The following is an 18,005-nucleotide window of genomic DNA, read 5'->3' as shown; positions in this document are numbered from 1 at the left end:
AAGAACTTAAAGTGACAGAAGGGGAAAAAGTGACCAGAAAACCATTAACCCTTCACGGCCGTAGGGTAAGGGGTGTACGATGCGGGGAGTGGTGCGAGGCAGAGTAAGGGCCCAACAGACTTGGATTTGAAAAACAGTACGCAAGCGGTGAGCTTGGCTTGGTCTGCATCTAATGGTAAGCGGACGGCAGGTGGAGAGGACCGTAGTAACCCTCTGTTCCAAAGAACGTGTTAACAGTAACGACTACTGCACCAAGAAGATGTCGCCTCTCCCCACTTGCGCCCCTTCATTCCTTTACCTCTTACTCTAGTTCCAGCGGCACTCCTGGCAAAATTCTGTCACAGCCTGCGCTGCAGGGGGACAATAAAAGGAACATACCTGAGTATCAGGAATCACGCGGGCGAGAGGAGGAGGAGGTGGAGCTGCGGACAACTGGATCCCGGGCAAAAGCTTCACTTGGCTCTGGTCAAACACCAACTCTTACGGGTGGGGCGGGGAATTTCCGCCCCGAGCCGGGGGGAGCGTCACTTCCGCCTAATGTCTTCACTCCTCCTCCTCTTCTGGGCCACCCCTTCGCAAAGTGTCAGACTTCCTCTTCCATGAGTCTTCTGCCCCAGTCAAAACACCTGAAGTGAACTACATGTCCCGGCATTCACCACGGTAGGTAGAGTTCCGGGTCAAGAGTTCCGCGCTGGTAAATCACCATGGAAGCGATCGGTTTGGTCACGTGGGTCCCCTGGTTACGCCCGGCGGCAGCTGCGGGGTCTAGGGCTAAACGGGGGCCATTTTGCCGAAGGCTTTCTCTTGGAGCTGCCTAGCTAGCAGGTTGGAGCTGCTTCTTTTCCTCCTCTGCAGCTTGGGATCTGGAGAAGAGCAGAAAGGCTGGGCTCCATCGAGCCCTTCAGAGATGGCAATGGTTCCCTCCAACCATCGCCCCCTGACCACTCTCCATGGCGGCTGCGCCCTCCGCGCTGTTCCTGCTGCCGCCCCTTCCAGCCCTCTGTGCCTATCGCCTACAGAGCCGCAGTCGTTCTTCGGCCCCAGGGACTGATGAAAGTCGAGTTGGGGGCACAATGAGAGGAGAGAAAAGCTACTGCTGCCGTGGAGCTGCTGGCGACCACAGTTCCTGCCCCCCGACTCCTTTGGTCTCGAACCTCTTGATGCCCGTGGAGGCAGGTTCTAGTGGCTGGTCTGGGTCTGGAGGTAGCTTGTCTGGGGGAGATGAAGAAGAGACTCGGATCCTTCAGCTCCTCCGCGCGGCGCCGGATCCTTCTGAGGCCTTCCAGGCTTTGCAAGCTGCTTTGCCGCGGCGGGGAGGTAGACTTGGCTTCCCGCGACGGAAGGAAGCGTTGTACCGGGCTTTGGGCCGAGTACTTATGGAAGGCGGTAGTGATGAGAAGCGACTCTGCTTGCAACTTCTCTCGGACGTTCTCCGGGGCCAGGGGGAGGCAGGACAGCTGGAAGAGGCCTTTAGCTTAGCACTTCTGCCTCAACTAGTTCTCTCTTTACGGGAAGAGAATGCAGCCCTGCGAAAAGATGCGCTGCAGATCCTGCACATTTGTCTGAAGCGTAGTTCTGGTCAGGTGCTGAGAACTCTTATACACCAAGGACTGGAAAGTACCGATGCCAGGCTTAGAGCTTCCACAGCTCTACTGCTTCCTATCTTGCTTACTCCTGAGGATTTGTTACTCGGCCTTGATCTCGCCGAGGTGATAATATCCCTAGCCCGCAAGCTTGGCAATCAGGAAACAGAGGAAGAAGCTGAGACTGCTTTCTCAGCTCTTCAACAAATTGGGGAGCGACTTGGCCAGGAGAGGTTTCAGTCGTATATCTCTCGCTTGCCGTCTGCTCTGAGAAGACACTACAATCGCCGCCTGGAGTCCCAGTTTGGAAGTCAGGTTCCTTATTATTTGGAACTTGAAGCCTCTGCAGTTCCTGAAGATCCCCTTCCCTGTGCAGCGACTCTTTCCAACAGCAATCTTAAATTTGGGATTATTCCTCAAGAACTGCATTCAAGATTGTTAGATCAGGAAAACTATAAAAACAGGACTCAGGCCATTGAAGAACTAAAGCAGGTGCTGGGAAAATTTAATCCTAGTTCTACGCCTCATTCTAGTCTTGTAGGTTTCATTAGCTTACTGTATAATTTGTTAGATGATTCTAACTTTAAAGTAGTCCACGGCACACTCCAGGTCTTGAATTTACTAGTTATTCGCCTTGGAGAACAGGTACAACAGTTCCTGGGACCCGTTATAGCAGCTTCTGTCAAAGTGCTGGCAGACAACAAGTTGGTGATCAAGCAAGAATACATGAAAATTTTCCTCAAGCTGATGAAGGAAGTAGGTCCTCAACAGGTGCTTTATTTACTCCTGGAACACCTCAAACATAAGCATTCCAGAGTGAGAGAGGAGGTGGTGAACATTTGCATCTGCTCGCTCCTGACCTATCCCAGTGAGGATTTTGACTTACCCAAACTGTCTTTCGATCTTGCCCCAGCTCTTGTAGATGGTAAACGCAGGGTACGGCAAGCAGCTTTAGAAGCTTTTGCTGTGTTAGCATCATCCATGGGCTCAGGTAAAACCAGTATCCTTTTCAAAGCTGTAGATACTGTTGAACTTCAAGATAATGGAGATGGAGTAATGAATGCTGTACAGGCCAGATTGGCTAGGAAAACCCTCCCAAGGTTAACAGAACAGGGATTTGTGGAATATGCAACACTCATGCCATCTTCTGCCCAGTGTAGGTCAAGCCATTTAGCACATGGAGCAGATACAGACTGGCTTTTGGCTGGCAACAGAACACAGAGTGCGCACTGTCACTGTGGTGACCATACGAGGGATAGCATGCAGATTTATGGATCATACAGTCCAACTGTCTGTACCCGAAGGGTGTTAAGTGCAGGGAAAGGAAAAAATAAATTACCATGGGAAAATGAGCAGCCTGGAGTCATGGGAGAAAACCAGACCTCCAATGCCAAGGATATAGAGCAGGTATGCATCTTCTCTATTAACTGGACACTGAAATAATTCTAAATGAAAATAAGTTTTCATATGGTCTGTAGTCACTTAATAGTGAGGTGGCCTGAGGGTTGTTTTGCTTTGTTTTTAAATCCGTTTGAATGTTGATGTGGGTATCTATTTGGTACAGGTCACAGACCAATACCATTTGTCATAGATTCCAACTCATGGTGACCCTGTATGTGTCAGAATAGAGCTGCTCTGTAGGGTTTTTAATGGTTGTGATCTTTTGGAATTAGATTGCAAGGCCTTTCTTCCAAGGTACCTTCTAGTGGATTCTAACCAACAACTACTTGGTTAGTTACCAAGTGCTTAACTGCACTTAACTGTTTGCATTATACAGAGTTTCCTTAAGGTCACATTTAATAGGCATCTTACTTGATGGATTTGAGTACATTTGATAGGCTTACTGCGTCATGGATTTCATTAAATTTGAGGCACAATGTGTTATAAACAATACCTGAATTTTAGTTTTGACCTGTCACTTTAGCCATGTTACTTTTCTCATACGTACAACAAACTGAAAATACCTAGCAGGTGCCAGATAAGGAACTACATTCTGGAAACAAAGATGAGACTGTTTATACGCAGTTTAGAGGAAAAGACCTATAATCAGGCAGCTACAAATGTGTTAAGTGCTAAAATAGAAGTATTAAAATCCTGTGGGATACTGGAGGTGTTGTTGTTGTTAGTGCTGTCGAGTCGGACCCGACTCATAGCTACCCCTCCTTGGATTTCCGAGGCAGCGTCACTACGGAAGTAGATTGCCCCATCTTCCTTCCGAGGAGTAGCTGGTGGGTTTGAACCACCAGCCTTCTGGTTAGCAGTCAAGTGCCTTAGACACTACGCTACCAGAGCTCCTGTGGGATACTGGAGATACAACAACTAAAATGTCAGCCTTCAGAGAAGGTGTGATATCTGAACTGAGATTTTTTCCCCAGAAGTTTTTTATTTTTAAAATTCCAAATCTACAGCTGAGTTAAAACAGTAGCACAATGAACAACCATATACTTCACCTATACTTATCACTTGTCAACAATTTGCCGTATTTGCTGAATCAGTTGAAAATAATTTGCAGATACCTTGACATTTCACCCCTAAATATCTCCTTTGTCACATGATACCATTGTCACACTACAAAATGTCGATAATAACTCAATATAATACATAGACTGCATTTAAATTTCTCCAGTTGTCCCAAAGATGCATTTTATAGTTGTTCTTTTATTATTAGGATACAATCAAGGTTGATAAGTTAATAGGTCTTTTTTCTGTAAAACAGTACCTCTACTTATTTGCATGCTTGCTTTTTCATGACACTGACTTTCTGAAGAGTCTGGGTGGAGGTTCTGTAGAATGCCCAATATTTTTAACTTTTCCTTATGATCAGATTCAAGATAACATTTTGGCAAGAATGTTATGTAGAGTATGTTGTGACTTTCCCTTTACATCATCTCACAAAGCATATAATATCAGGTTGTGCCACTATTAGTGATGGTAAATTAAATAGTTGGGGTTAAGTGGTGATAGCCATCTCTCTCCGTTATAAGGGTATATATTTCTTTGGTAGCATAGTGCCTAAGGCACTTGACTGCTAACCAGAAGGCTGGCAGTTCAAACCCACCAGCCACTCCTCGGAAGGAAGGTTGGGCAATCCTATTTCCATAGTGATACTGCCTCGGAAACCCAAGGAGGGGTTGCTATGAGTCGGGGCCAACTCCGCGGCAAATAACAACAACAACAACAATTAGCAAATAATCTGTAGGCTGATAAATAGAAACTTACTACCCAACAACCTTTCACCTGCTATTCTTAACATCCAATAATAATCCTTACCTCTATCATTTTTAAAAAATTTACTTTTAATGTGTTTTATTGAAATATAATTTATCTACAGTGGAATACACAAAACTAAAAAACTAAAGTGACGTGGATCAATGCTTTTTTTTTTTTTTTGCAGTGTTCCCTCTCCTGCCCTCCCACCCCTGGCAACCAACAGTTTCCCTCCATATATAAACCTTTCCTTGACCCTCCACAACAAATAACTAATGCTATATTTGTTCTTCTGTGATTGACTTATGTTACTCAGCATAATATCCTCCAAGTTCATCCATATTCTGTGGTGTTTTGCAGATTCTACATTATTCTTCAGTGCTGCATAGCATTCCATTATGTGTATGTACCATAGTTTGGTCCTCCACTCTTCCACTATAAATCTTGGAGATTAGTCCCTTGCCAGATATGTAATTATTGGCAAATGTGAATTTTGATATGTGCTTTTTTGTGGTGTCAATTTCTTTGTTCCATATAATTTTCTATGCTGAGCTTGTTTTGTTTATGAATCATGTTATCACTTCCTTCATTGCTGTTGTTTTAGTATTTGATGAATATTTATGCTGGTCCTCTTTTTTGATGTGAAGGTTTATCATTTTCCTTTGAGGTTACCCTGTGATTTATAGTTTTCTTCCCAAGTTTAGAGCAGTCCATTTTATCTTGTTGTCTTGACTTCCCTACCATCTAGAACTTCTGTAACGACACAGTTTCTTCCCTCTTTTTGGTTTGTAATTGTCCACATTTGTCAATTGATGTCTCTGGTTCCCTGTTTACAATCTTGTAGGCTTATTTACTTTAGATACTTCCATAACTGGGTTGGTTTCTGGGTTATATTATCGTGTGTGTGAATGGTCTGTTGTTGTTGGCTGTTGTTGCTTCTCTCTCCGAAGGGCTTCCTTTAGCATCTCTTGTAAGGTTGGTCTGGTTTTAACAAATTCCCTTAATTTCTGCTTATCTGGAAATGTCCTAATTTCGCAATTGTATTTGAGGGACAATTTTGCTGGATACATAAGTCTTGGTTGGAAATTTTTCTCTTTCAGGGTTTGATATATACCATCCCATTGTCTTCTTGCCTGCATGGTTTCTGTCAAGAAATTCGAGCTTAGTCTTATTGGTTGCCCCTTGTAGTTAACTTCATTTTTCCCATTCTGCTCTCATGATCCTTTCTTTGTCTTTGGTTTTGGTAAGTTTGATGATGATACGTCTTGGTGATTTTCTTTTGGGGGGTCTGTCCTGGTTGGGGTTTGTTGGACTCCCTGAATGGATATATTCTTATCTTTCATCATACCAGGAAAATTCTCTTCCAACAAATCTTTGACAATTTTCTCTATGGTTTTATTTGTCTCTTCCTGTTCAGAAGTTCTATTACACGTAGGTTATTACATTTGGTGGTTATCCCACATGAACCTTAGGCTTTCTTCGTTTTGTTTTGATCTTTTTTTCTGATTGATCCCTTTCCAAAGAAGTATTCATGTATTTGCCTTCAATCTCCCTAATTCTGTCTTCCATTGATTCGATTCTGCTCTTTGCCCAGTCATTGTCTTATCTATTTCTGAAAATTCAGTATTAATCTTCTATTTCTATGTGTAGATTTTGTATCATTCCTAATTTTTCATTTATTTTGTCATTTTGTTCTTGTATTGTCTTTGAAATTGTTCTAGGGTTTTCCTTGATCTGTCTCTCCATTCGTTGAAGATACCGAAATATAATTCTTCTGAATTCCTCATCAGGGACTTCCAATGCTACGACTTCCTCAGGGATGTGTTTTGGGTCTGTATCCTGGTCCCTTGTTTCTCCTGCTTTATCTTACTTCTTTGTGTGGACTGTGATGCTCTGTTGTCTCCAAGGCATTGTGACATTTTGTGTTTATATTTAATTGGTGATTGTATGTTGAAGTGACTTCCCCACAATTTTCATTTTGTTGTATGTTATCTATGTAAGCAGGGTACTGTGCTGTGCTCCTCTATTCACTAATTGACAGCAGTTATACCCTCACCACCTGTCTCCTTTCCTTTTGTCAGCCTCTCCTGTGTCCCTGCCAACCTTGGCAAACAGAGCCTATTCTTAGGTCCCTGGAATCCAAATGAGAATGCTATCACTTTAAATATTCAAAATTGCTGCTTGTAAAGATTCAAAATGGCTACACCCTCGGTCACTTTAAATATCTCAAATGGCTGCTGCTTATCAACATTCAAAATGGCTGTGCCCTCAGTCACTTTAAATATCCAAAATAGCTGCCATGTGTAAAGAAAATGGCTGCACCCTCCAGACAGCGGAAAGTCAACAACTCAAGTTGTCTCCCTCCTTGCTGTTTCCCTTCTGAGTCATAAGCCACCAGTGAAGTCATCCCTGAAGCCCTTGGTGACCAGGACTGATCTTTAGGTCAATTCTCAGGTCCCAACATTACTTGGAAATATTCAGGCTGTTGGTCCCGTCAGAGTAGCTGACAGTCTGCAGCTCCAACCGTCTCTGTACTCATTGTTTTTGTTCAGGTTTTTTCACTAGTTGGTGGCTTATCCATTTCTGTATAGTTCCTTTCAAAGCTCAGGGCTCCAGGATATCTTCTGTATCTCTGTCAATTGGTTTTGCTTTTCTTTGTTGAAGAGGGTCTGTGTCATTTGTCTGCCTATTCCTCCATCTTACCAGAAGTCCCCATATGTTGCTTTTGAAAGATGCTATAGTGATTAAAGGGAGCTCTGGTAGTGTAGTGCTTAAGGCACTTGACTGCTAACCAGAAGTCTGGTGGTTCAAACCCCCCAGCCACTCCTCGGAAGGAAGATGGGGCAATCTACTTCTGTAGTGATACTGCCTTGGAAACCCAAGGAGGGGTCGCTTTGAGTAGGGTCCAACTTAACGGCACATAACAACAACAACATAGTGATTAAAACTTAACCAAGAAATCCACTTAAAATTACTTGTTCATAGACAGTCTGTAGAAGAACTACATTGGAAATTATTTTAATGGAGGGTAGAGATTAAATATTTAAATATTTTTATGTGTGTGCTGGGTTTGCAATTTCCCCCCTTTTTTCTCTCCCATATTTCATTACCATTCCTGAGTGCTAAAAAGAAATAACATTGATACAGGTTAACACATAAACCTCTGAGAAAATCAGATGGGCGTCAATTAACAGATTTATACTCTAGACCAAGGACAGATTCAGCTGAGGCCAATCTTGCTCAGATACCAATGATACAAAATACCTGCAGTCCTTACAGCAACAACAGAAGACAGACATAGAACAGTCCCTAAGACAGCCAGACACTGTAGGAGAAAGAGCCAATGAATCTGTCGGCTCAGGACCATAGTATTGGGGGACACCAGACTCAATTGGCACAATAAAATACATAAAAATCTTTTTCTGCAACCTCTTTGGTGAGTGGTGACTGGGGTCTTAAAAGCTTTCAAGCGGCCATCTAAGATGCAGCTAATGGTCTCTTATCATTGGAAGCAAAGAAGAGTGAAGGAAAAAAAAAAAAAAAAGGACATTTGGAAGCAATCAGTCCTAGGACATGATGGACCTTGAGACCAGAAGAACTAGATGGTGCCTGGCTACCAGTGCCAACCACTCAGGAAGGGATCAAGTCTGGAGATCCTGGATAGAGTGGGAGGAAAAACGTAGAACAAAATCCAAAAACACAGTAATGACCAGAATTACTGTTTGGATGGAGTCTGGTGGGACCTCCCAGTACTACGACTCTGGGATATACCTCAGGCCTGGAATAAAACTCAGTTCCAGGGGCTGGCTTTCAGCCCAATAGTAAACAAGACATACAGGCTGACCACTCAACCCAGGGTGATGCACCCACATACTCTACAGAGATGCATCCCTTGGAGCAATTGACCATGGGGCACCAGAAAGGCAATATTCGCATGGAGAGAATGCAGGACACACAGGAGAAAAGAAAAACTAAAAATTAAAAAAAAAAGAAAAGAAAAGAAATAACATTGATATCACATGTCTTTTCGTATTTTCCAGGAGAGAAAGGAAAAAGGGAATTTCTCTCCAAATATGTATATAAAATAAAAAAATTCAAAATCAGACAAATTCTTGGTTACTTTAATACATTTACTTCCTTTTTTAAAATGATGTGGTATTGCTCCAAAACAATAATAGAATTAGTCTTAAGTTACAAATCTCAGGGCACTTGGATTTCTTGTGCAAACAAGAGCTGGAAAAGTTTTTTAGAAGACAATCACAGTTGTTCATTATAAAATTACCCACTGCCACCAAGTTGATTCTAACTTATAGTGAACCTTTAGGACAGAGTAGGACTGCTTCATAGAGTTTCCAAGACTGTATGTCTTTACAGAAACCAGACTGCCTCATCTCGCTTTGGTTAGCAGCCAAATGCTTTAACCACTGTGCTACCAAAGTGCCTTATATACATTGTTGTTGTTGTTGTTATGTGCCGTCGAGTCGGCCCCGACTCATAGCGACCCCTCCTTGGGTTTCCAAGGCAGTATCACTACTACGGAAGTAGGATTGCCCAACCTTCCTTCCGAGGAGTGGCATACATTAATTATAGTTAAAATTGTCCTTTCTCTTAATAGATGCCCATTCAATGTGGTCATTCATTCAACAAGTATTTATTGAGCTGTTATGTGTCAAGGAGCTCTGGTGGTGTAGTAGGTAAGGCATTTGACTGCTAACCAGAAGGTCAGTGGCTCAAACCCACCAGCTGCTCCATGGGAGGAAAATGAGGCAACTTACACCCATGAAGATTTTATAGCCTTGGAAACACAGTGGAGGTTGCTGTGAGTCAGAATCAACTCAGTAGCTGTGGGTTTGGTTTGGTTTTGGCTATTATGTCAAACATTGTTTTATGTATTAAATTGAATTTGAGGATGTGTATGTTTGATGATAATAATTAATCTTAAAAAGATTCCTCTTAGGCCTTGCCTTGTTCTTGTTCTTTAGGTTTTATCCCATAATCCTCATGCACACTTTATGAAGGAAGGACTATTATCCCATGTTACAAGTGGGCAAACTGAAGTATAGAAAGTTTAAGTAACTTACTTTAGGTCAACTCTGGTAAAGAAGTAGTGGAGCCAAGATTTAGAAGTCTGACCTCATAGTGCAAGTTTTTATGTAATTTATTATTTGTTTGGCTTAAAGCTTCTGTGTGCCTGGGTTCATTTCTTTACTGAAAACATTTTTTTCCTTCTACCAACTTGATTATATTAATTCTTTTTAAAATTTTATGGCCAGCACTCCTCATTCCTTTAACATTTCATGAAAGGAATTACTGATTCTTTCACCTTTCTTTCCTAAATAGGAATTACTGATTCTTTCACCTTTCTTTCCTAAATAAAAAGTACATAATTTTATGAAAAAAGAAAAAAAATTATTAAACCATCTCCACATTGATCACCTGACAACATTCATTTACTAAATTGTCTTGGAACTATCCATGAACTCTTAATCAGGTAAAAGCAAAGATGTAATACAGAAATAAATACTAAGTTAAAGGAGAATTATTTTCTGTTATAAGAAATAACTTATTGCCATCTATTTCATTCTGACTCATGGCAACCATAGGGGACAGAGTGGAACTGGCCAGAGGGTTTCCAAGGCAACTCTTGCAAGCAGACTGCCACATCTTTCTCCTGTGGAGTGACTGGTGCTTAGAATAGCTGACCTTTCAGTTAGTAGGTGAGCGCTCAACCACTGTGCCACCAGGGCACCTTTTATAGAGAATAATAATAATAAAAAAAACAAACTCATTGCCGTTGTCGGCTCCAACTCATAGTGACCCCTCCTTGAGTTTCCGAGGCGGTAACGCTACAGAAGTAGATTGCCCAACCTTCCTTCCGAGGAGTGGCTGGTGGGCTTGAACTGCCAGCCTTCTGGTTAGCAGTCAGATGCCTTAGGCATTACGCCACCAGAGTTCCTTTATAGAGAATAGCACTGTGTAATGTAAGTATGTAGAAATAAGTTCTAATATCTTCAGGGGAAAGTGTGCATCTTTTAGGTTACCCATATTCTGTATTCCCTACCCCGCTATCCTATTTTCTTTTTAAACAAGGAGTGCCACAGTACTTAGCATAATAGAAACTTCCTCATTTTAAGTGATCCAGAACAAGATAGCTTCAGTATTAGAATAATTCTTTTGTCAGTAATGTAAGAACACTGAAGATAATATTTCTGGACATTTTGATAGTACTAAGAATGTCATGCTTTATAAAATGAAGTTAACTAGGGATTTTTACAGTCCTATTTATACTTTTTTTTTTTTAAATTCATTATGAGAAATGATAAAGGTGAGGAGATTCCTAGAGCAGTCACACTAGAGCAGTCACACTATCTTCAGAATTGATCTTTTGAAGAGCAAATCTGATTTTGTAAACCAGATTTCTCCCAGAACCCTCCAAATCTCACCACAGTCACTCATTTTCCTTAAAATTCTTCAGTAGATTTAACAACTTTCACAATAAAATACAAACATGTCAGTAGTGGCCTCTTCTTCCCTTATTCCTAGGCCCTTACCATTTTCACAAAAATTGTGTATGTATGTGCATGCATGGGCATGTACATTCTAAGAGAAGATACTGATAAAAGTATTTTGAGAGTCATGAATGACCTGTTGCAACAAATTATTTGTTAATGTTAGTTTTCTTCTCTCTTCCTTACCCCTCATTCTGTCTTCCAGAAAGGTGCAGCAGATTGCAAGGGACAATTGGCTGTGAGATAAAAGGGGAAGAAAAGCTGATATTATCAACCAACCTTTATTTTATGCATACCATATATGTATAGGGCACCGTGTATGTATGACAGGAATATAAAAAGTAGGTTTTTGTCCTTAAAAGTTTATAATTGAGTTAGAAAGACAGCATGTCAACACTAAAAGACAACATGTTGTTGTTGTTGTTATGTGCCGTCGAGTCGGCCCGACTCATAGCGACCCCTCCTTGGGTTTCCGAGGCAGTATCACTACGGAAGTAGGATTGCCCAACCTTCCTTCCGAGGAGTGGCTGGTGGGTTTGAACTGCCAGCCTTCTGGTTAGCAGTCAAGTGGGAGGGGAGCTGTTGCATTGTGGTAAACTGTGGTCAATGTCATGAGACAAAGTGTATGTGAACTGCTGTATGGAAAGTGAATCTGCTCTGTAAATCTTCACCCAAATCACAATTAAAAACAAAGAATATGAGGGCAGCATCTTCTGACCTCTCACTTCACAGAAGGGGAACAGAATCCACATCAGCAGCCCAAGGCTTATTCCTATGAGGCCAGATAATGCCACCACCCTGCAGCCTTTTTACCTATTCTGACACCAGTCATCCCTCTCAGGGCACTCACTGCTTCTCTGCTGGATTTGATAATTTGTTGCAGTGGTCACACACAGCTCACAGTTACAGGGTTTATCAGGGAAGTACACAACGCAACCACTGCTGTGGTGTTGAATCTGACTCATAGCGACCCCTTCTTTGGTTTCTGAGGCAGTATCACTACAGAAGTAGATTGCCCAACCTTCCTTCCAGGGAGTGGCTGGTGGGTTTGAACCGCCAGCCTTCTGGTTAGCAGTCAAATGCCTTAGGCACTATGCCACCAGAGCTCCCATTAGGCAAGTAGCAGCTTACAATTCAGGTTCAGGACCTTGCCCGGGATACAATTCTTCAATCAGCCCGGTCTCCCCTCTGCTATGCCCTCAGGCATGCCTCTCAGCCTGGCTTCTGCCCTGCTCTGGCAATTGTTAAAAAGCTCTTTTAACTCTGCCAATAGGTATAGGTACACCTACATGTATCCCTCTCTGCCAGCAAGCCTCCTTGCCCAGAGGCGCACTCAACTTTCTTGCTCTGTAGGCTGGCAAGCCCAATGCTCTGTCTCATCCCTTAGTCCCTCAGCAGTCGTCTCAGACAGTTGGTTGTCTCAGCCAGTTAATTGTCTAAGCCAGTCAGTCTTCTCAGTGGGTCAGTGTTTTCAGCAAGGAGGTCTAGTGCAGGGATCTTGGGTCCAAGGATGCGCTCCCCTCCAACTCCACCTCTTCTCTTGATGGCAGTGAGATCTGTTCCCTCTGCCTCTAACTCACTCACTGCCATCAAGTCAGCTTATAGTGACTTACAAAAATTGTGTATGTGTGTGCATGCATGGGCATGTGCATTCTAAAAGAAGATACTGATAAAAGTAGTTTGAGAGTCATGAATTCCCTATTGGAACAAATTCTTTGTTAATGTTAGTTTTCTTCTCTCTTCCCTACTCCCCATTCTGTCCTCCAGAAAGGTACAGCAGGTTGTAAGGGACAGTTTCAAAGGTGGTATCACTTCGGAAGTAGATTGGCCAGTCTTTCTTCTGAGGAGTGGCTGGTGGGCTTGAACCGCCAGCCTTCTGGTTAGCAGTCAAATGCCTTAGGCACTATGCTGCCAGAGCACCCCCTCTGCCTTTGGGAAGGCCCTTTTAAGCCTAGCAGAATGACAAAACTAATCTCCACATTAGAGTTCTATGTATGCATGGTCCCACTCAGTAATCTGGTGGGAATCATAAAGTCTATGGCTAGAAAAGCCATACCAAGTAATATACTGCACCACATTATTAAAAGAAGGCTGGCGATTCAAACCCACAAGCCACTCCTTAGAAGGAAGGTTGGGCAATCTGCTTCCGTAGTGATATGCCTCGGAAACCCAAGGAAGGGTTGCTGTGAGTTGGGTCTGACTCGACGGTACATAACAACAACAACAACACATTATTAAAAAGGTCAGAGGAGAAAATAAGATGAATTTGGATATATAAACCAATTAGGAAGGAGCCCTGGTGGTACAGTGGTTAAGTGCTTGCCTGCTAGCTGAAAAACTAGCTGTTCAAACCCACCTGCCACTCTGTGGAAGAAAAAGATGTGGCAGTCTGCTTTTAGAAATTCTCTAGTAGTTCTACACTATAAGTCAGATTCAACGTGATGACAATGGATTTGATTTTGGGTTTAGAACAATCAGAAGTCAGGAGAATAGCTTCCAATATTTGTGTAGCTCTATGATGCTGAACATGATACAAACTATTTATCTCTAATTTTACTCAAGTATAAATTACCAGTAAGAATAGTTACCATTTATTATTCATAATATTAGTATAGGTAGCTGTTTTGGTTACCTAGTGCCACTCTGAGGAGCTCTTATAGCATAGTGCCTAAGGTACTTGACTGCTAACAAGAAGGCTGGTGGTTCAAACGCACCTGCCACTCCTCGAAAGGAAGGTTGGGCAATCTACTTTCGTAGTGATACAGCCTCGAAAACCCCAGGAGGGGTCGCTACAAGTCGAGTCTGACTCCATGGCACATAACAACAACAGTGCCACTCTGACAAGAATATATACCACAAATGGGATGGCCTTAACAAAGAGGAGTTTATTCTCTTACAGTTCAGGAGGATAGAAGTCTGAGTTCAAAGTGCCAGGCTCTAGGGGCTATGTAAAGCCCCTCAACCTTGGGCTTCAGCTCTGCCTCTTGCTTCCGGCCCTCTGAAGCTAGAGGCATCTCTTCATGCAGCTACTGGCTACTGAGGCTAACAAGCCCAAAGTCGACAAATAAAATGGCACAGTCCTAATGTTACCAAACCACACGGCAGGCCATTAATTCAAATCCATTGTAAGTCCCAAAGTCGGCAGAGCATGGCAGGCTGCTGAACAGCAGCATGGCTACATGCAGGGTTCAAGGTGCCATAAGCTAGAGACTATCCCCAAGGCTTCTCCTTATATACAGGAAGCAGACCACATCCCAAAGGCAGCTACTCAGCTGCTTGTGGTAGATCCCATCATGAAGTTGATTGCCAGTCTCATCATGGGGAATAACTACCACCAGCTAGCTACCCAGCCACTCAACCAGGCCTAGCCAAGTTGACATACAAATTTAACTATCACAGTAGCTAATTCTTACATAGCATTTACCATGTGCTAGGTACTGTTCTAGACACAAAAGTTAAATAACTTGCTTAAGATTTCTTAGCTAGTGAATGGCCGATTGATGATTTGAACCTAGGCAGTTTGGCTCCAGATGGTGTGCTCCTAACCCCTACACTATCAAATAAGTAGTTGTTGTTAGGTGCCATCAAGTCAATTCCACCTCATAGCTACCCTTTGTACAACAGAACAAAACACTGCCCGATCCTGTACCATCCTCACAGCCCTTGCTATACTTGAGCCCTTTGTTGTAGCTGTTGTGTCAATCTGTTTCATTGAGGGTCTTCCTATTTTTCTCTGACTCTCTACTTTACCAAGCATGATCCTTATTCAGGGACCCTTCTGACATGATCAAAGTAGGTGAGATGAAGTCTGGCTATTCTTGCCTCTTGAGGATCATTCCTGCTGTACTTCTTCCAGGACAGATTTGTTCATTCTCCTGGCAGTCCATGGTATTTTCAGTGTTCTTCACCAACACCACAATTCAAAGGCATCACTTCTGCGGTCTTCCTGTTCACTGTATCAAATAAAGGACTATAACCTTTCCTCCCTGTATAAATTCTTTCATTTCAGGGGCTAGGGAAATTGGCTTAGGGTTCCTGAACAAGGTGAATTTGAACTGTTTCTTGACAGAAGCTTAGACTTTAAGTAGAGAGGAGGGTAAATTGTATTCCTGTGAAGGGGAATAGATAGATTGAACCACAAAAGGCATAAGACGTGGATGCAGATTGTGCTTGTCATGTGTTAAATCTGAATCCCCTGCTCCTAGTGAACCACTGAGTCTCAGAGCAAAATACACCATATTATTATACTGAATAGCTTAGAACAGGAATATCCTTACTTAATAGCTGAAACTATAGCCTTAAAACTTCCCATAGTTAGGCTTCAACACTTCCTTTCATACATGTCAAATGCTCAGATGTCTTCTGTCCTCAGAATCAGTGGTCTGATTTGAGTGGCTCTTACCCAGGTTCTGCTTTAATATTACAATCCAGTGTTAAATTGCTATGTCTTACCCATATAGGAGCTCTGGTGGCTTAGTGCCTCAGGCAATTGACTGCTAACCAGAAGGCTGGAGGTTCAAATCCACCAGCCACTCCTCGGAAGGAAAGTTGGGCAATCTACTTCCGTAGTGATACTGCCTAGGAAACCCAAGGAGGTATCACCATGAGTCGGATCCGACTCCACGACAGTGGTTGCTTTTTGCATTGCTTGTCCATATGTAGCATTGGTTAGTGACATTAAAAAGCAAAACTTATAGACAAAGTATTGATGTTTTAATTGCATACTCCTATAGCTTATTTTGGGAGCTCTGGTGGTGTAGTGCCTAAGGCATTTGACTGCTAACCAGAAGGCTAGGAGTTCAAACCCACCAGCTACTCCTCAGAAGGAAGGTTGGGCAATCTACTTCCGTAGTGATAGCGCCTCAGAAGCTTAAGGAGGAGGGGTCACTATGAGTTGGATCCAACTCGACAGCAGTGAATTCGGGTGTTTTTTTTTGGTCTATAGCTTATTTTGGAAGGAGCTCTGGTAGCATAGTGTCTAAGGCACTTGACTGCTAACCAGAAGGCTGGCGGTTCAAACCCACAAGCCACTCCTTGGAAGGAAGATGGGGCAATCTACTTTCCGTAGTGATACTGCCTCGGAAACCCAAGGAGGGGTCTCTATGAGTCAAGTCTGACTCGATGGCACATAACAACAACAACAACAGCTTATTTTGGAAGGACCTCTGGTGGCACCATGGTTAAACCACTTTTTACTGAAAGGTCAGTGGTTTGAACTGTTCAGCTGCTCTGCATAAGAAAGATGTGGCATCTGCTTCTGTAAAGATTACAGCCTTGGAACCCCTATGCAGCCATTCTACTCTGCCCTGTAGATTTTTATAAGTCAGAATTGACCTAGTGGCAATGGGTTTTATAGCATGTTTTGAAGATAAATATACCAGTTTGGCTGGCAGGATGGTTTCTGTAGTATAGTGAGGGAGAATAGAGTTGCAAGAAGGAAGGAGGGAGTAGGATGGAGACCCTTGGATGCTAGGCTAAAAACCTTACCCTATTATTTTAGCAGTGATTTAAGATTATAAGAGTTTTTTTGTTTTTTAATTAATGCTTTAGGAAAATTATTCACAGCAGCAGCAATATGTAGGATTTTTTTTTTTTTTTTTTTTTAAACAAAAAGAGAAGCTAGAGACTGGAAATTAGGAGACCAGTGAGACACTTATTGGACTGCTTTTATGGATGCAAGAGATACTTCAAAGGATCTAGTGACTAAGTGTTGGAGGAGAGGGAGAGAGAAAAGGATAACTCTAAAATTTGGGCAAGATAAGTAATTATGGACCCATGAACAGAGATAGAAAGGCCCCGATTTTAGTGGGGAAACAGTGAACTTTAGGTGAAGAAAAATAGAACATTCAAGTTAAGTTTGAAGACCACAACTCAAGAGACATGAAAAGAACTGAAGATGTAGATTAGGAAGTCATGTGCTAAGAAATAATTGCTGGAACTGTGAGAATAGAGGGTCTTTCCAGTGAACAGAGTATTTTAGAGGAAGAGCAGATTGGTTAAATCTCAGTCTTGACATACAGCCCTATTTAGGGAATAATAATAGAAGATAAAACCAAACAAGGCAAAGGGAAAGAGTTCTCCAGAGTTGAAAGAGACTCAAGAAAGAATAAGGTTTTAGAAGCCAAGTGAAGAGAGAATTTCAAGAAGGAGTCATCAGTACTGTTAAATATAGCACAGAGATTGAGGAGGTCAGAAATGAAAAAGCATGACTTGTTCTTATTATATCCTGCTTTCTGTAAAATATTTTTTGAAGGTACTTTTCTCTTAATTTTCCTTTTCATAATTCTTTTGATAATAACAAATTGTACATGCTCCTTATTGAAGAAAATTGGAAAATACAAAAAAGCACAAAAAGAAATTTTAAATTTTCAGCAATCCTATTACTGAGAGAACTCCATGGTTAATATTTTGTTTCCTATTCTTCCAGTGTCTCTTCTGCTTAAGTATATAGGTATAGATTCTTTTTTCCATATGTATGTATGTCTCTCCTTTCCACTTACTTTGATAAAGTTCTTTAGTGGGAGTTTTAAAAGCTATTTTGTGTTTTTGTTAGTTGCTATCAAGTTGATCCTGATTCATGGTGTCCGTATGTGTGCAGAGTAGAACGGCTCCATAGGGTTTTCAAGGCTTTGTTGTTGTTGTTAAGTGCCGTCGAGTCGTTTCTGACTCATAGCGACCCCATGCACAGCAGAACAAAACACTGCCC

At 42.2% G+C, this 18,005-nt stretch overlaps 1 protein-coding gene across 1 annotated transcript in view; it reads left to right on the top strand.

The window, feature by feature from the left end:
* Positions 1-950: 950 nt before the first annotated feature.
* Positions 951-18,005, top strand: part of TOGARAM1 (TOG array regulator of axonemal microtubules 1) — a 116,165-nt gene continuing 99,110 nt past the window's right edge. The window contains 1 exon segment of the mRNA XM_042782222.1: positions 951-2,990. Within this exon segment, the coding sequence (XP_042638156.1) occupies positions 951-2,990 (2,040 nt within the window).

Source organism: Orycteropus afer, unplaced genomic scaffold (assembly GCF_000298275.1).
Source record: "Orycteropus afer afer isolate SDZICR_OR568_19922 unplaced genomic scaffold, OryAfe1.0 scaffold00265, whole genome shotgun sequence".
Lineage (NCBI taxonomy): Eukaryota > Metazoa > Chordata > Mammalia > Tubulidentata > Orycteropodidae > Orycteropus > Orycteropus afer.
This window is presented reverse-complemented; position numbering and strand designations above follow the sequence as displayed.